The sequence below is a fragment of the Chrysoperla carnea genome, chromosome X (assembly GCF_905475395.1).
Source record: "Chrysoperla carnea chromosome X, inChrCarn1.1, whole genome shotgun sequence".
Classification (NCBI taxonomy): domain Eukaryota; kingdom Metazoa; phylum Arthropoda; class Insecta; order Neuroptera; family Chrysopidae; genus Chrysoperla; species Chrysoperla carnea.
Genome location: NC_058342.1, coordinates 37191655 through 37207134, shown reverse-complemented (window position 1 = coordinate 37207134; position 15480 = coordinate 37191655). Strand labels below are relative to the sequence as shown.

The 15480-nt window shown below is 30.4% G+C and overlaps 1 protein-coding gene across 1 annotated transcript; it reads right to left on the bottom strand.

Annotated features, from left to right (window-relative positions):
• Nucleotides 1-6934: 6934 nt before the first annotated feature.
• LOC123302678 (myosuppressin-like) lies at nucleotides 6935-12653 on the bottom strand. The gene is made up of 3 exons (XM_044885719.1): nucleotides 12542-12653; nucleotides 7153-7466; nucleotides 6935-7071 (listed from the first exon to the last, which is right to left on the bottom strand). The coding sequence occupies exons 2-3, from the start codon at nucleotides 7457-7459 to the stop codon at nucleotides 7010-7012; spliced, it is 369 nt and encodes a 122-aa protein (XP_044741654.1). The 5' UTR covers nucleotides 7460-7466; nucleotides 12542-12653; the 3' UTR covers nucleotides 6935-7009.
• Between the last annotated feature and the right edge of the window lie 2827 nt (nucleotides 12654-15480).

The following is a 15480-nucleotide window of genomic DNA, read 5'->3' as shown; positions in this document are numbered from 1 at the left end:
TACATACAGCTATTCATCTTTTTTTGCTCCAGTGAGAAATGTTATCAGGAGCTAATTTGGTGATATTATGGAAAATCGAATCAACAAGACACCATCTGACCTGGCCCACGAGAGTTGGGCTTGATCGTTCCACCCTGACTGAATTGAACGAACTTAGATCTGGAAATTTTTCACACTCTTTTCCTGTTGAAGTTTCCAGAAAAGTTCTTGTGCTGATTATGTTGTTCCTTCAAAGCTCAGATTTTTTTATTCTTCCTATAGAATCTCTTCCATAGAAGAACCGTAATTTTAAATGAGTTTCCAATCCGTGCAACTTCCATCCAATTTCAATTGCTTAAGGAGCTGAAGGTTTTGTTTGCAAACTTTGTTAGAGGGGGGGGGGTGAAAATATTTCTTACAACACTGTTAACGGGGTGTTTCTTCCAGTTTTTCCCAACATTTATCCTAATTTCGAGGGCTTAAATCTGCTTCTTGATTGGGGGTAAGGTATTGGCTCTAAGGTTGTAAAACGGCAGCAAGACACGTCCCTAAGCATCCTTCCTGATGACAATTGATAACAAGATTGGCACAATTAGTACTATCGCTTTAGATGAAAAAAAGCTGTGTATAATTAAGAAGCAGAAACAGTAAATAATCTCTGTCACCTCCCCCCACACAACACTTTATTAATTAACTAAGAATGTATATGCGCATGCGAGCGCACGCTCACTCAATACAAATTAACATTAACGTTGAGTAAAAAATTTATTCAATTATAACTTAGTTTCAAAACATTGACATCAACCATAAAAACAGTCAGAATTGCTGCCTAATTTACTTAAATTACGCATGCGCAATAACACACTGCGTTAGCAACGGCAGCATACGTAATTTATGATAATTTTGAGAATGTGTAGAAAAGCTTTAGTAAAGAAAAAAACAAATTTATATTTACGAAGTTCTTGTTGCCAATGAAAATTTATTCTAATAGATATATAAGTAATGAAAATTTTTAAGTTTTTCAGTTAATTTTTTGTATTTTGTGTTTTGTTATTCGAATCGAAATAAATGGCCTTAAAAAAAACTAATCCTAGCAACCATATTTCTAATCAAGAAAATATACATGTACTAATTAATTACTAATTAAGGAGACGTTAAAATTAGTGTCAATTAAAAGAAAAAAAAACAAAATGAAAAAAAAAAAAAAAAACATGATAAAATTATATTTTTTTGAATTTTAGTAATCTTGACATCCCAAATTCTTTTGTATGTAACATTGACCCCGCCCCTTCCTCCCAATAAAAAAAACCAAAAATTCATCTTCATTTATATACATAGACCAGTCTCAGTATCCCTTAACAGAGGGGTTCAAATAGAAATGTGATATGGAACCAAGAATCCAAGTTTTGGAGTCCAATGCTAATTATCAAAAAAAATGCCGTGTTCATAACAAAAGTCCTGCAGGTTAATGCTAGAAATTTCGGCTTTTCTATCGGGAAAAAACTACATGGAACCATTGTCAAATGATCGAATTTAGCCAACGAAATGGCAGTTTAAAATTATGAAGAGTTCGAACTTATGGAAAACCATTCCATTGATCGAGTTTCTGGGAACCGTTCAATTTGTGAGAACATTGCCCAAATTAACCCTCCCCTCTCCCCTTCAGCATCATAGTAAACTTCATAAGTTGTACAATGCATTTGTCAAAGTCTGTCGAATATGTTTTGGAAATAACTTCTCCAAATAGGCTTCAGAAAACCTTTTTTCCTCACAACAAAATTTGAATAGCTACTTGGATTTGAATCATTTGGCAGTTCTATATCTAGTTTCTATTTGTAGTGTACATAGAGATTGGTCTTATAGGGAAAAAAATCAATTTTCTAATTAAAAATAAAATAGTGTGTGTTTGTTTTTAATTAGAAATGAAAATGTTCAGGAAAATGACGAATACAAGATTATAATATTAATCTTCATTTTCCTGTTTTGCGTGTTAGGTGTTTTACCATATACGTATGTGTTCTCCTAAAAAAAAAAATCAACTGATAATCAGATAATGTTTTTATTTTATGTGTTCAAAAACATCGAAAATCTGCTTTCCTTCATTTTGTTTTGGAGACATTTTTTAGATTTTCTTTTTTATATTTGTTGTTAATGAAAATTATTACCTATAACTTATAACACTTATGCGCATGAGTGTAAGTGTTTCATACACACATATATACATACAAAAACAATTACGTTAGATAAGTATCATCGAAATGGGAAAGCGACATCCTCGCCCAGTCAATCAAAACCTCAACTAGTTTCATAAATTCGTTCATTGTGATGCCAGTTTTATGGCTAAGTGAATAAGCCACGCATTTAAATATCAAACTTGATCCCAATCCTGCTGGTTGGCAGGTTTTGAGAACATTTCAAGTCATTAATTTTAACGTAAATTTTTGCAAAAGAGAATCCGAGACTATACCAAATAGTCCGTAGTTAAGGTATGTATTTCGATCTACAATTACATTGCAGGTCGAATTTTAGAAAACAAAAAACTGGCTTACATATTTTCGCCCCAAAACTGTGGACAAAATTATTCAAGCAGTGGCTAAGTCGAATCTTGGAATGGAAACACATTTGTTGTTCCCCAAAACAAATCTTTTCAAATTATCATATTGACGGCAGATCCTTATAGGCTCTGCGCCCGTGGACAACTAACAATAATGCACGTTTTAAGTTGTCGGAGTAATTATCCATCAAAGATAGATGATATTGGGAGCTAATTTAATGACTTTTCACTAATGAAAATGTTAAAAGACAAGCTGGAATACCAAAGGTTAGGTCACACTATTCTTTAAAATGGGTAGCGTTTTTCCAATCCGAATTCCGATGTTCCTCGGAAAAGGATGATATTTATTTAAAAAAGTTACCAAATTATCTCCTAATAACAATTCTCTCTAGAGAAATTAAAAGAAGTACATTATTGTTAGAGCCCTACGGATACTGCCAAAATCATGGGCTCACAATGGACATTTTAATACACCTTGCAAAAACAGCACAAAAGTCGTTTCGTTAAAAATACACAATCTTTTCTGGTATGTAACTTAATTACCATTGGTTCTTTTGGGTTCATTTTAAGGGTAAAGTCTCGAGAACGAAAAGTTATTCGGATACGCAACGCACATCAAATTGGAAAAAAAAGTGGAGTAATTTAAACGCGCAGTAGGTCAGAACAAAATAAAACTTGTATTCCTTTTACAAATAATCTTGAATGTCCTCTTTAAAATAAGCGATGTACTGTGGAGTATTTGACAATAATGAAAAAACTTTTTTGATCTGTGTCCGAAAATTTGGTATAAATACTGTGCCATGGTAGAACCTAAAAGGACCAAGTATAACAAAAGTATACAAGCCTACAAATTTTGTCTATTTTTTATGAAACAAAAACAGTCGTTTATTTTGTAATTTACGTAAATTATTTTTTTTGACAATTTGTGTTACTTATTTAACGAGTGTAGAGTAAAACATACAAAAACAAAAATTATTTCATAAAGAAAGGAATTTTAAACAAAAATAATTGATCGCCTCACATACATACATAAGTCATAGGAATGGATTCTCTCAAAAGTAAAGAAAAAAAAATGTATTTGAAATAATAAAGAAAAATTTGCTCAGTTGCTCAGTTATATTAAAGTAAAAATTATAAAAAGTAAAAAAAACACATTTATATAACTATAGGTGCTAATATGATTATTAACTCGTAACTTAATTCACGTAGATCAAATATGTTTTGTACAAAGAAAACAAATGATAAAAATGATAAAAAAATTACAAAAAAGCTAAATAAAAATGTTCTTCTTCACGTTTTTACCTATTCTAGATTAAAAAAAACAAAAAAAAGTACCAAATTTTTTTTTACTTATACCCATTACCCTTCTTTAATAAATTTTAATTCAAAATACTTTTTAAGAGACAAGCTTTTATTATACTAAAAGTAGAAAATAATTTTATCTATGAGTCACTCATACCCGACCATTTCTAAAAGCTTGATGAATCGGAATGCCTAATTATTTTTAGATATTAAGCGCCTCAAATTTTACAAATAGTCGGATATGAGTAACTCATAGATAAAAGTATTTTCTACTTTTTAATACAATAAAAGCTTGTCCTTTAAAAAGTATTTTTTATTAAAATTTTTAATTTAAGACTAAAAAAATGTGTATATATCAAAAATGGTGGAAGCGATGGGAAACTCAAGACGCCACATTCTTACCATGCATTGTTATCCAAACTAAGCTTGCATGCAAAATTTTAGCTCAATCGGAAACCGGTAAGTGGATCAAATTTGACTTGCAAGATTTGATTACAGACGGACAACGGGACAGGTGAAACTAAATAAAAGCTTTTAAAAATAAATCCTCAAAGTCAAATAAGAACAATAAGGAAATGTGAAGTTTAATAATATAATCAGGATTGGACCATCAATAGGCAATTCGATTTTTGTTTAAGTCGCGATTGACGTTTGATCTAATGAATCAAACCTTTGCCCCAGTTTTCCCCAACTTCCACAAGAGTCAACAAATGAACTTATAAACTCTGCAGAGCCACAACTCGCGAAGAATCGTAGCCTTCCAAATAACCTTCATTCTCAAATAATCTTTTCATCGATCCTTGGTCTTGACTTACTTCTGGTCCCTTCTTTTTAGGTAGACTGTCCTTTTTTTAGCACATTCTCTTGCATTCTCTGTTGTCCGATAAACGTTCGACACGTCCAGCCCAACGTACCCTGTACCTTTTCATATCAGCTACAATACTTTGGTGATTGGCAATATCGTAGAACTCATTGTTATCCTCATACGCAAAGCTCCATCTTCAAAGTCCGACTCGAAGATCTTTCAAAGCATCTTCCGTTCTTAAACCACCAACATCGTCTGACCATCTTTAGCGAAGACTCGCCTCTTAAAAAGTACCGAAGGTATTACTCATTGTAGCAACAGGTGTTGTATAATACAAGCACAGCGTAGTCCCGGGCTGCGCAACACAGATAAAGGGGATGTAGGGAGTATTATCTCATTATATGAGATAAGTATATTGTTATCAGCTTTACCGGGGGGTTGGGGATTCACGTTACGCCACTTTAAGTACCAAATGATAAATGCTGACACCTCTATTCAAGCAAGAAATACAATAATTCATGCGCCAAGCGATGTTTACTTTTCAAAAGGTTATATCACTACGATCGTAAAAAGAGATGGCTCTGAAGCTAGTAATGCATAAAAATGGGTAGTTCTGCTCTATCTTATCCTGTTTGGATATATAAAACGTTAGTGCTTTCATTTACGAAAGCACAGTTTAGTGTAAAAGAACTGTTAACAGATGTCGCTACATGTATTTTAAATATTCTCTATTTGAAAAATATATAGATATAGATAGTTCTATGAGCTAGACAGACCTCGCATCGTTAATTCCGATTTTCCGAAAAGTCCGATTTTCATTTTGTTAATAAAAATTAGTTTTAAAGAATTTTATATTGATGCTGTATCTTTTTGGTACAAGCATTCAAAATTTCTAATCGCGGATCGTAGTGAGCCGAATTTGGGGCTAAGCCCACTTAATCCTGATCGACGTACTATAATAGAAGAAGGAGATGTTCTTTTCGCATTCACCACTTAAGTTTAGGATAAATTTAATATGATAAGACTGATATAGAAGTGGGCGGTAGATGAAAAAACTTTGAGAACCTCTGAGTTAGAGTATCGTTTGAATACAAATACTAAAGTTGAAGTGAATGTGTTAGGACCCTAATGGGAATACATCTTGATACAGTGCAGTGAAGAAACCAGAAGTCTATTTATTATATTTATATTCGGTCATGATTACAAATAAAAAGGTGTAACCTGTTGGGAGGCCATCAAATATTCACATATCCTTGAATGGTCAAATAGTGCAATCACACTATGTACTCTACAATGTGCAGTCATCATCGAAATATTATTCTAAAACATATTTTCAATTTATGATTTAAAATTCAAGCGCTGATCCAGCCCTCAAAAAAAAAAACGGACACCCGAATTTGGCCAAATGCGAATCGGAGTATGAACTCACTCATGATCGATACAGTGCATTCCTACAAAGGAGATGTTTACAAAATATATGACGCTCTGGCCAAGATTTTCTATCTACGGTGTATTTGTAAATTAATAAACATGTAAAATGTTAGTTTGCTCCAAACAACTGAACCAATTTTGATGAAATTTTTACAACTTCAAATTAAGTTAAAGTAAATTAACTAACAAATTCAAGCTTTCGTTTTTTCTGCGGTGATAATAGCATCGATTTCCAGATGTTTTGAAAATCAAGCCCGAATAATCTTTCATGTTCGATTAAACCAAGATTTTACCCCTTGAAGTGTACAAAACGTTCTCTCTGCGGCAGCTACGCTAGCCAGAAGACTTACGCTCTTCCAATCTTGGTCGCATGCTTCAATGAGATAAGCTATCGACTCAGGTATGACAGAATTATTTTCACTGCCTCGATATTGATATTAAGCGCCTCAAGCTTTTAAAATAGTCGGGTATGAGTGACTCATAGATAAAATTATTTTGTACTTTTTAGTTCAATAGAAGCTTGTCCTTTAAAAAGTATTTTTTATTAAAATTTCTATTTTTTATGTTGCAGGATGATTTTGGAGTGGGTTAAAATAGAGAAAAAACTGTTGATTGATATTGGATTGACCATTGACATGATTAGAATACTTTGGTATATTTTTTGAAATTTTTAATTATAATAACTATTACAGTGAAACATGTATTGTACAGTATATTATAATTATAATTATATTAAATAAATAAATAAATTAAAACAGTGCAAAGGAATTTGTTTTGTCGTTTTTCAAAGAGCTTCTTCTTTATTTTTAAATTTTAAATTTATTCAAATTTTTTAGTTATTTTTTTAAATGTTTTTTTTTTAATAATTTATTAATATGTTTGGTGCATTTTAATTAAATAACTGATTAAATAACTTAAATTAATAATTTAAATAATTTTTAACGACGTCGACCAAATCTTAAAAATACGTGATCGACATCTTGCCGCTTCACACCTCCATCTAAAACAAATCATGAAAATTATAAGTTAAATAAAATTCTATAGAAAAAATAACACACAGCAAAAAATTTGGGATACTTACTTGTATATTGATGGGATTCCTGGACAGCTGGCACAAACATCATGTCTGAATTGATTCCGTTAATGTTGGCGTCATTCACATTAGCATCCATAAATCGATGTAATGGTAGGTCTGGTTTAAAATTGTCGTAAGCCTGCTGTTTCAACAATCCATTGTAGAATAAACATAAATTTCTATACTTGGATTGGATGCCCATCTCTTCTGGTCCGCAGCCTTGCAACGTGATGGCGGGTGATGCGAAGCACGATGATAGTATTGTTAAAGTGATTATGCTTGAAAATAAGACAAACATTGCTCCGGTCTGCATTTTGGATCTGCAAAATAAAAACATCAGTTATGATTGCTATGTACCCAAGTGATTCGCCAAGCAAATTGTCACTTATTTTTGGGCGGGTATCAAGCTAGTGTGTTTCTATGTATGCCAAAATAAATTTTGGCCAAAAATATCAGTATTGTACGCCCTTCTCCCTTTGAACCAAAAACTTGATTTAAATTTAATCTCAAGTAACTAATCTTCTAGCGTCTAAATGATAACTTACACGTATTTTTCTTGATTCGATTTCCAAATGTACAAACTTAATTATAAACATAAGAAAATGGAAAATCAATCGGAAATAGACCGGTTAAGAAAACAAAATGAAAATTGTGTGTAAAGCTTATCGATGTAGATATGAAACGTTATGATTTTCTCAAATAGTTATTAGAAAAAATACACTTTTTTTTTTTATTTAACAGGAGAAATATGAATTTATGGGATACGATTATGGGATGAGTAGATGTAGAACGAGGATGAGGGTGTAGCAATGGCATGCTTATTATGGTTTATAAATAAAGTTAACGGAAACTTTGCAATTGTTTAGTTTTATGCTTTAAATATAAAAAATAAAAAATTGTGTATAAACCTCGACTATTCCTACTATTCCTACTATTACATCCGTTGGTCGTCCCCCAACCCCGTCTCTGGAAGTGGATTGTTTGTTAATGTTATCGTATATGTGTAATCGTATATATCCCGATCACATCTTGACTTGCTCTCAAGTATTACATTCTTTGTACACTTGTGTTCGTTGCATTTGCTTCAAATATTTTATATCCAACATTTTTTACGTCCTACGCAGCTTGTCTGGTCACGATCGGTGTTTCATTTTTACTCCGAGAATGATTTTTAGTGAGAAAGTATATTTAAAGGAGTTTCTGTCATGTCTTCGTTTGTTACTTTCGAAGAATCCGGGAATTCCGGGAATTGTAAGATTTAGTACAATGAAAATATGAATAGTATTCGGTACTACTCCCCGTAATTTTCGGAAAATCGGAGTTATATAACATGTAATATTAGAAATACCTACGGCATATATTGGACAGAAAGTTTTTGCATTTTCGAATTCTAAAAGGTACGAATTTTTTGTGGATATTACTATGTCAGTATCGGTATGAGAACCGTTCTGATTTGACCATTGATGGAAAAGTAACGTTAGCAATAGTTATAGCGGACGAGCCAATGCAGTATGAGCATCAGATCTATACTGGTTAACGATACCCACAATACTTCTGGTAGATAGCACTATTCAGTACTACTAACATATGTAGATGCTATGGTATCTGTCTCTGTAACATACCAGCATTGTAATAAACGTCAGATGTTTCTTACTGTGTTGGAAAAATCCCAAATTTCGTGAGAGATAAAAGCGCGAATTACAATTTGAAACGAATTCTAACCGTTTTAAGAGATTGCAATATTTTAAGTTTAGGTGACCATTGAAAATGTCGGATAGAATAATTTATTATTTTATATAGGTCGATACAAATTTATTGAACATGAGTGTTTGAAAACTTGATATTATTAACAATATTGTGAACTGTAGACCGTATCATTTAATATTGATCATATGAAAAAATTTTGTTTACATTTTCATGAAAAAAAAAAATCAAACAAAATAGCTTTAATGTCTTTAAATTGATATGAGCATAGGTTTATGTTAACAATGCATTTTCCGTACGAGTGGGCGCACCACACATTGTTATCAAATGATAACTTCTCTTCGGTTAAACAACTTTTCAAAGTTAAATAAAAACTTTAATTATTTCGTAATAAGACCACGCACGATTTTATAAAAAATGATATATTATTTAAAAATGAGTATATTATTTTCAGTACAGCCACAATGGAAAATACTTACAGGAGGGGTTCCTTAGTGGACATCGTTTCTATAGATAACTGGCACCAAAAATTTTCATTCATTTTCTTTTTTTTAATGATGATAGGTACTACGCAAATTTTACAATTGATTTAGAAACTGGTTTCATTTTTGAAATTATGATAGTTTAAACTTTTTAGTGGCTTCACTTTCTAAACAAAAGGATATATATTTTCAAAAGTGTACTTATTAGAACAGAAAGATTTAATAAATCGAACCGACGGATTTGAAAATTTAATTATACTTTAACAAAAAAGCAAAACAAGTTTCTAAAAATGTTGTGCGATCATCTCAGAAAAATGCTCATTTTTTAATAAGAAAAATTGTAACAAAATTCAAGAAGAACAGGTGAAAACAAACAATTGACTGAGTTAACTGTTGAAATACCCCGTATAGAAAGTGTTGATTATCAGTGCTTGCGTTATTTTTTTATAAGTTTGATTTTTTTATTACAGTTTTTTCTAGAAAATTTTCGAAAGTATTTTCTACAATTTTTTTCGTTTTTCAAGAATATTTCACAAGCCCACTAGTTGAATTACTAGCAAATTTTCAACTCTCTCTCTTTAGTTTTGGAGAAAATGGACATTAAACTTTTGTCCTAATTTGCGCCCTTACTATTAACATCTAAAAGAACTCCTCGGAAAAAGTATAACTTTTTCCAAATATGGTTTTTTAGCTCACGTTATGATTTGTTTGCTGGTTGGAAGGTAAAACGACCCCAACCCAAAGCCTGCATTTCACCAAAAATTTCAAGTGAATTTAGATTTAGTGAATAATATTTTCCATAATTATAGGTAATAATTATATTAAATAAGTTGGTACTTGGTTAGTTAGTTAGTAATAACAATAATAAACAATTAGTTTTAGTTTAAGCATTTAATAGTTTAAATAAATAGCTAATTATCGTTGACAATGATAATGAGTTTGGGATTTCAAACCATTTATTATTATTATTATTATTATTATTAATAATATAATATTATTATGAAATAATTGATTAAATTCGTATTGGATTGGATACCTGTCAAATGCATTGGAAAGATATACCATTACCGTTCACCATTTACCATTTACCGATACCAACCATAACATTTAATTATTATAAACAAGAAATTATTGTTAATTAACACAACATATTAATTACAGGGCTGTATCAATATGACTGAGTATATGGCTATGAACACTATTCGACCAGAATTCATGCACCAAGATCGTTTCGCTGACTGCAAGTAAGTCGCAAGAAAATATTTTTTTAAATCAAAGTATTTCCTTGTTGCCTTAAGAACAAATTTTGCTCCAAATACTTTTTTTACAAGCTTTTTTATTTAATACAGTAGATAAGGCGTTCCGCGATTCATCTTTGATATTGTAATTTGAGCGCCTCAAGCATTTACAAACAGTAAAAGGTATAAGTGACATATAGATAAAATTTTTTTCGACTTTTTAGTATAATAAAAGCTTGTTCCTTAAAAAGTATTTTTTATTAATTTTTTTTTTATGTTTATAAGAACGTTAAAACTCAAATTTGTATTAGCTTGGACTCCTCAAGCTTTTATAAGCAATCTTCAAGTAGTGACTTGGAGAAAAAATTATTTTTCTCTTTTAACTGTAATAAAAGCTTGTAGTTTTAAAAGTAATCTTAAGTAAAAGTGTTTTACTTAAGATTTTAATTTAAACTTTAAAAATCAACATCAAATCAATTTTTTAATGCTTTCAGTATTTTTATATTATTTTTTTCTGTCATAATATTTGAAAGATCATTCAGTGCATAAAAAATTGCAATAGTTATAAACAATTCAAAATATTTTTAGCCTATATTTCATAAAATTCTTAAAAAGATTCTTAAAGAGTAGGAAATTTTCAATAAAAAACTCCCAGTCCCGGAACTGTATCTCCATTATTTATAATTTTAATTTTATGCTGAAAATAGGTCTTCGTGCGTCATTGTTAGATTGTTGTAATAGCGAGAAAAATGAGTAGGTATGTCCCAATTGTAATAAAAATTTGAAAAAATTATGGTGTATTACTTTAAAGAATCTATTACTGTTGGAAATTTACCTTAAAGTTAATTTTTCAACAAGTTAGACAATTGTTAATTAAGAAAATTTTCTCGAAAGAGTTTAAAATATTTTAATAATGTTCTTAAGGTAGTGCTATCGGTAATAGACTTTGCATTCAGAATTTAATAAAACTTGGCATAGTTGTCCATTATTATCTCATAATTAACCAGTTAAATTTTTAGGGACTGTCACAGAACTGAAAATCTGAACGTCCAGTTTTGTGAAATAAAATAAAATCTGTGATTTTCCATAAGAATCAATGTTCAAATATCTTTAAAATATCTTTTTTTCAGTTCTCTGAAGGCCCCTAAAAATTTAACTGGTTACTTATGATATAATAATGGACAACTATGCCAAGTTTCATTAAATTCTGAATGCAAAGTCTATTACTGATAGAACTACCTTAAGTTAACAAAAAATGCAAAAAAAATGAAAAATCATGCAATTTTTAATATAATATAATAAAATAAATAAATAATAAAAGCAAGAATGATTATGGTCCGTTTAATTGTAGATCGAAAAACGTATTTTAATTATATTTAAAACTAATCAGAGTCAGGACAACCCTGATTTTATTATAAACAAGAAATAACTGTTAATTAACACAACGTTAATATTTAATAAATCAAGCAACAAGAGAAGATACCGCGCACTACCCCGTATTCACTACCCCACTTCATACCCCAATACTAACTAATAAGTACTTAAAACCACAAAATTGAAAAAGCATATAATTAAAAAATCTAAACGGAAATTATATTCTCAAAAAAAGAAAAGAAAAATTATAAAGAAAAAAGAAAATGAAGTGTTAAAACCTTGATAAAATTCATTTCCGTTGTCTTTTTAATGAGAACATTTTCATATGTTGCGTGATTAATTTTAATGAATTTTCATAATTGAGTTATGTAACACAATTTTCTGGTTTGAGAATACAACTCGGCTTGGAAATTTTTTTATCGAGTTTAATTAAAAAAGTTTTTTTTTTGTTATTTGTCATCCCACAGAAGTGATTGAGAAAGATTAAACTGAGTTAAGACTAAGAGTGAGTTGTAAGTATCGAATTACGAATGCAAGTCATGAAAGAAATTTAAAATGCATAAAAAAATATGAGAAAAATCATAAAGTTGTACTTACATGAATATTAAAGGAATGAAAATTTATACTTGTTGAATATGAATATTATATAAAAACAATGTACACCCGTTTTTAGTTAGGAAAAACTTCGAGATCTTCAAGAACTTTCAAGTGAAAATGTGTGATCGCATCGAAGATTTTCATTCTTATATACTAAATGATATCGAATAAGGGGGAGTGGTTTTTCTACCATCGTTATATACTATTCTGTATAACATTTTCCACAATACATATGTATAATATGAAAATATATACATATATAGTATATAAATTCACCAATCAAATGAGCAAAATCATTTTTCACCTGTTGATAAAACTTTTCATATTTAATTTACGAAATTTTTTTTTCGACGGGGGTGTCATATATAGAAGCCTAATGATCTTCATTCAATTGTACGAAATTAACATAAAGTTTAAGTGGAAAATACAATTTCCTTCTATTGTATCGGGCATGAAAGGGTGGAAATCAAAGAAGAAAACTCTAAAGGAAGATATTATATTTGTTCGTTGGAAAACATAAGAAAATATCTAACAAGGTTTCAGCTTTGATGAAAATGATTTTATCCACACACGTGTGACGTATGCTAGCGTCTTTGTAGAATTTTTCATGTTACTTAAAGCCAATTTTTTCTCTTTATTTTATTTGATTTTGTTTTTTTTTTGTTTCCTTGGAAAATCAAATGTGGTGTATGATACATTTATACGGTTACATTTGATACCATTTTCTTCTATTTTCACCTCTTCTTAGTAGAAAAGTTTATTATTGAAGCTAAATACAATATTTTTATTTGAAACAAAAGACATCGCAGCCTTCCTTAGTCATGTATTTTTAGAATCCCGTATCGAGAAATCAAAAATAACATATTTCTTTTATTTCTTAAAATACTTTCTATTTTATAAATATTTCCAACAATTTTCTAAACATTTATACATTTTCTAATATTTATATATTTTATTATTTTTTAAGAAAAACTTGAAATGTATAGCTACAACTGTAAAGAAAAATTATAAGAGCTCAAATTCAATTGCTCAAAGTTTAGAATCGGACAATTTTTTAGGTAGGGATTACGACACCTAAAAACCTATCATTATAATGCGTTTTTATTCCCGTACAACCTTTTTTTGGTTGAATTATTTACCCACTATTTGGGGTGAAGTTTACAGTTTCGCCACTCGGAGGTCTAAAGTTTAAAAAGTGTGATTATTATATTCCTGCTGAACAAAATTTAATATTTACACCAACAAAACTTCATTTAATAAAATTTTAAAAACTCCTAGTCTGTTGGACTATAATTTACGGAAGTCAGGTACACACGAAAATGACTAAGTAACTCTAAAAGTTAGCACAAGCTCAATGAATAAAAAACTATTGAAAATTGTGTTGTTAGAATGAGCTGCATATCCAGCCAAACAAATTATTTGAATGAATTTAATACCTAAAATATGGGTGCTTCCATAAAAAAATGTGCCATAAAGGGAAAAAAATGTAACTGGTTTTGATGGTAAAAATATTTAAGTATGGTGTCAATACTTTAGTAAGCTAATTGTAGTATGTATTATTTGTTTATATTATTTATAAATTATTATTACTCCACAAGTCATAGTAAAATACTATGACTTGTGCTCCACTCCACAAGTCATAGTAAAATACAATGACTTGTGCTTAACTACACAAGTCATAGTAAAATACAATGACTTGTGCTTAACTACACAAGTCATAGTAAAATACAATGACTTGTGCTTAACTACACAAGTCATAGTAAAATACAATGACTTGTGCTTAACTACACAAGTCATAGTAAAATACAATGACTTGTGCTTAACTACACAAGTCATAGTAAAATACAATGACTTGTGCTCCACTACACAAGTCATAGTAAAATACTATGACTTGTGCTTAACTACACAAGTCATAGTAAAATACAATGACTTGTGCTCCACTACACAAGTCATAGTAAAATACAATGACTTGTGCTCCACTACACAAGTCATAGTAAAATACAATGACTTGTGCTTAACTACACAAGTCATAGTAAAATACTATGACTTGTGCTCCACTCCACAAGTCATAGTAAAATACTGTAACTTGTGCTCCACTCCACAAGTCATAGTAAAATACTGTAACTTGTGCTCCACTACACAAGTCATAGTAAAATACTATGACTTGTGCTCCACTCCACAAGTCATAGTAAAATACTATGACTTGTGCTTCACTGCACAAGTCATAGTAAAATACTATGACTTGTGCTTAACTACACAAGTCATAGTAAAATACAATGACTTGTGCTCCACTACACAAGTCATAGTAAAATACAATGACTTGTGCTCCACTACACAAGTCATAGTAAAATACTATGACTTGTGCTTAACTACACAAGTCATAGTAAAATACAATGACTTGTGCTTAACTACACAAGTCATAGTAAAATACAATGACTTGTGCTTAACTACACAAGTCATAGTAAAATACAATGACTTGTGCTTAACTACACAAGTCATAGTAAAATACAATGACTTGTGCTCCACTACACAAGTCATAGTAAAATACTATGACTTGTGCTTAACTACACAAGTCATAGTAAAATACAATGACTTGTGCTCCACTACACAAGTCATAGTAAAATACAATGACTTGTGCTCCACTACACAAGTCATAGTAAAATACTATGACTTGTGCTTAACTACACAAGTCATAGTAAAATACAATGACTTGTGCTTAACTACACAAGTCATAGTAAAATACAATGACTTGTGCTTAACTACACAAGTCATAGTAAAATACAATGACTTGTGCTCCACTACACAAGTCATAGTAAAATACTATGACTTGTGCTTCACTCCACAAGTCATACTAAAATACAATGACTTGTGCTTCACTGCACAAGTGGGAGCACGTGAAAATTTCTAGTCGGGTATAACTTCTTACGTGCGTACAAAAG

What these genes read in the sequence shown, in the direction of transcription:
- LOC123302678 (XM_044885719.1), bottom strand. Translation starts at nt 7,459, where the DNA reads ATGCAGACCGGAGCAATGTTTGTCTTATTTTCAAGCATAATCACTTTA. An exon ending in GGAATCCCATCAATATACAA is followed by an intron (nt 7,072 to 7,152) that starts GTAAGTATCCCA and finishes GATTTGTTTTAG; the next exon opens with ATGGAGGTGTGAAGCGGCAA.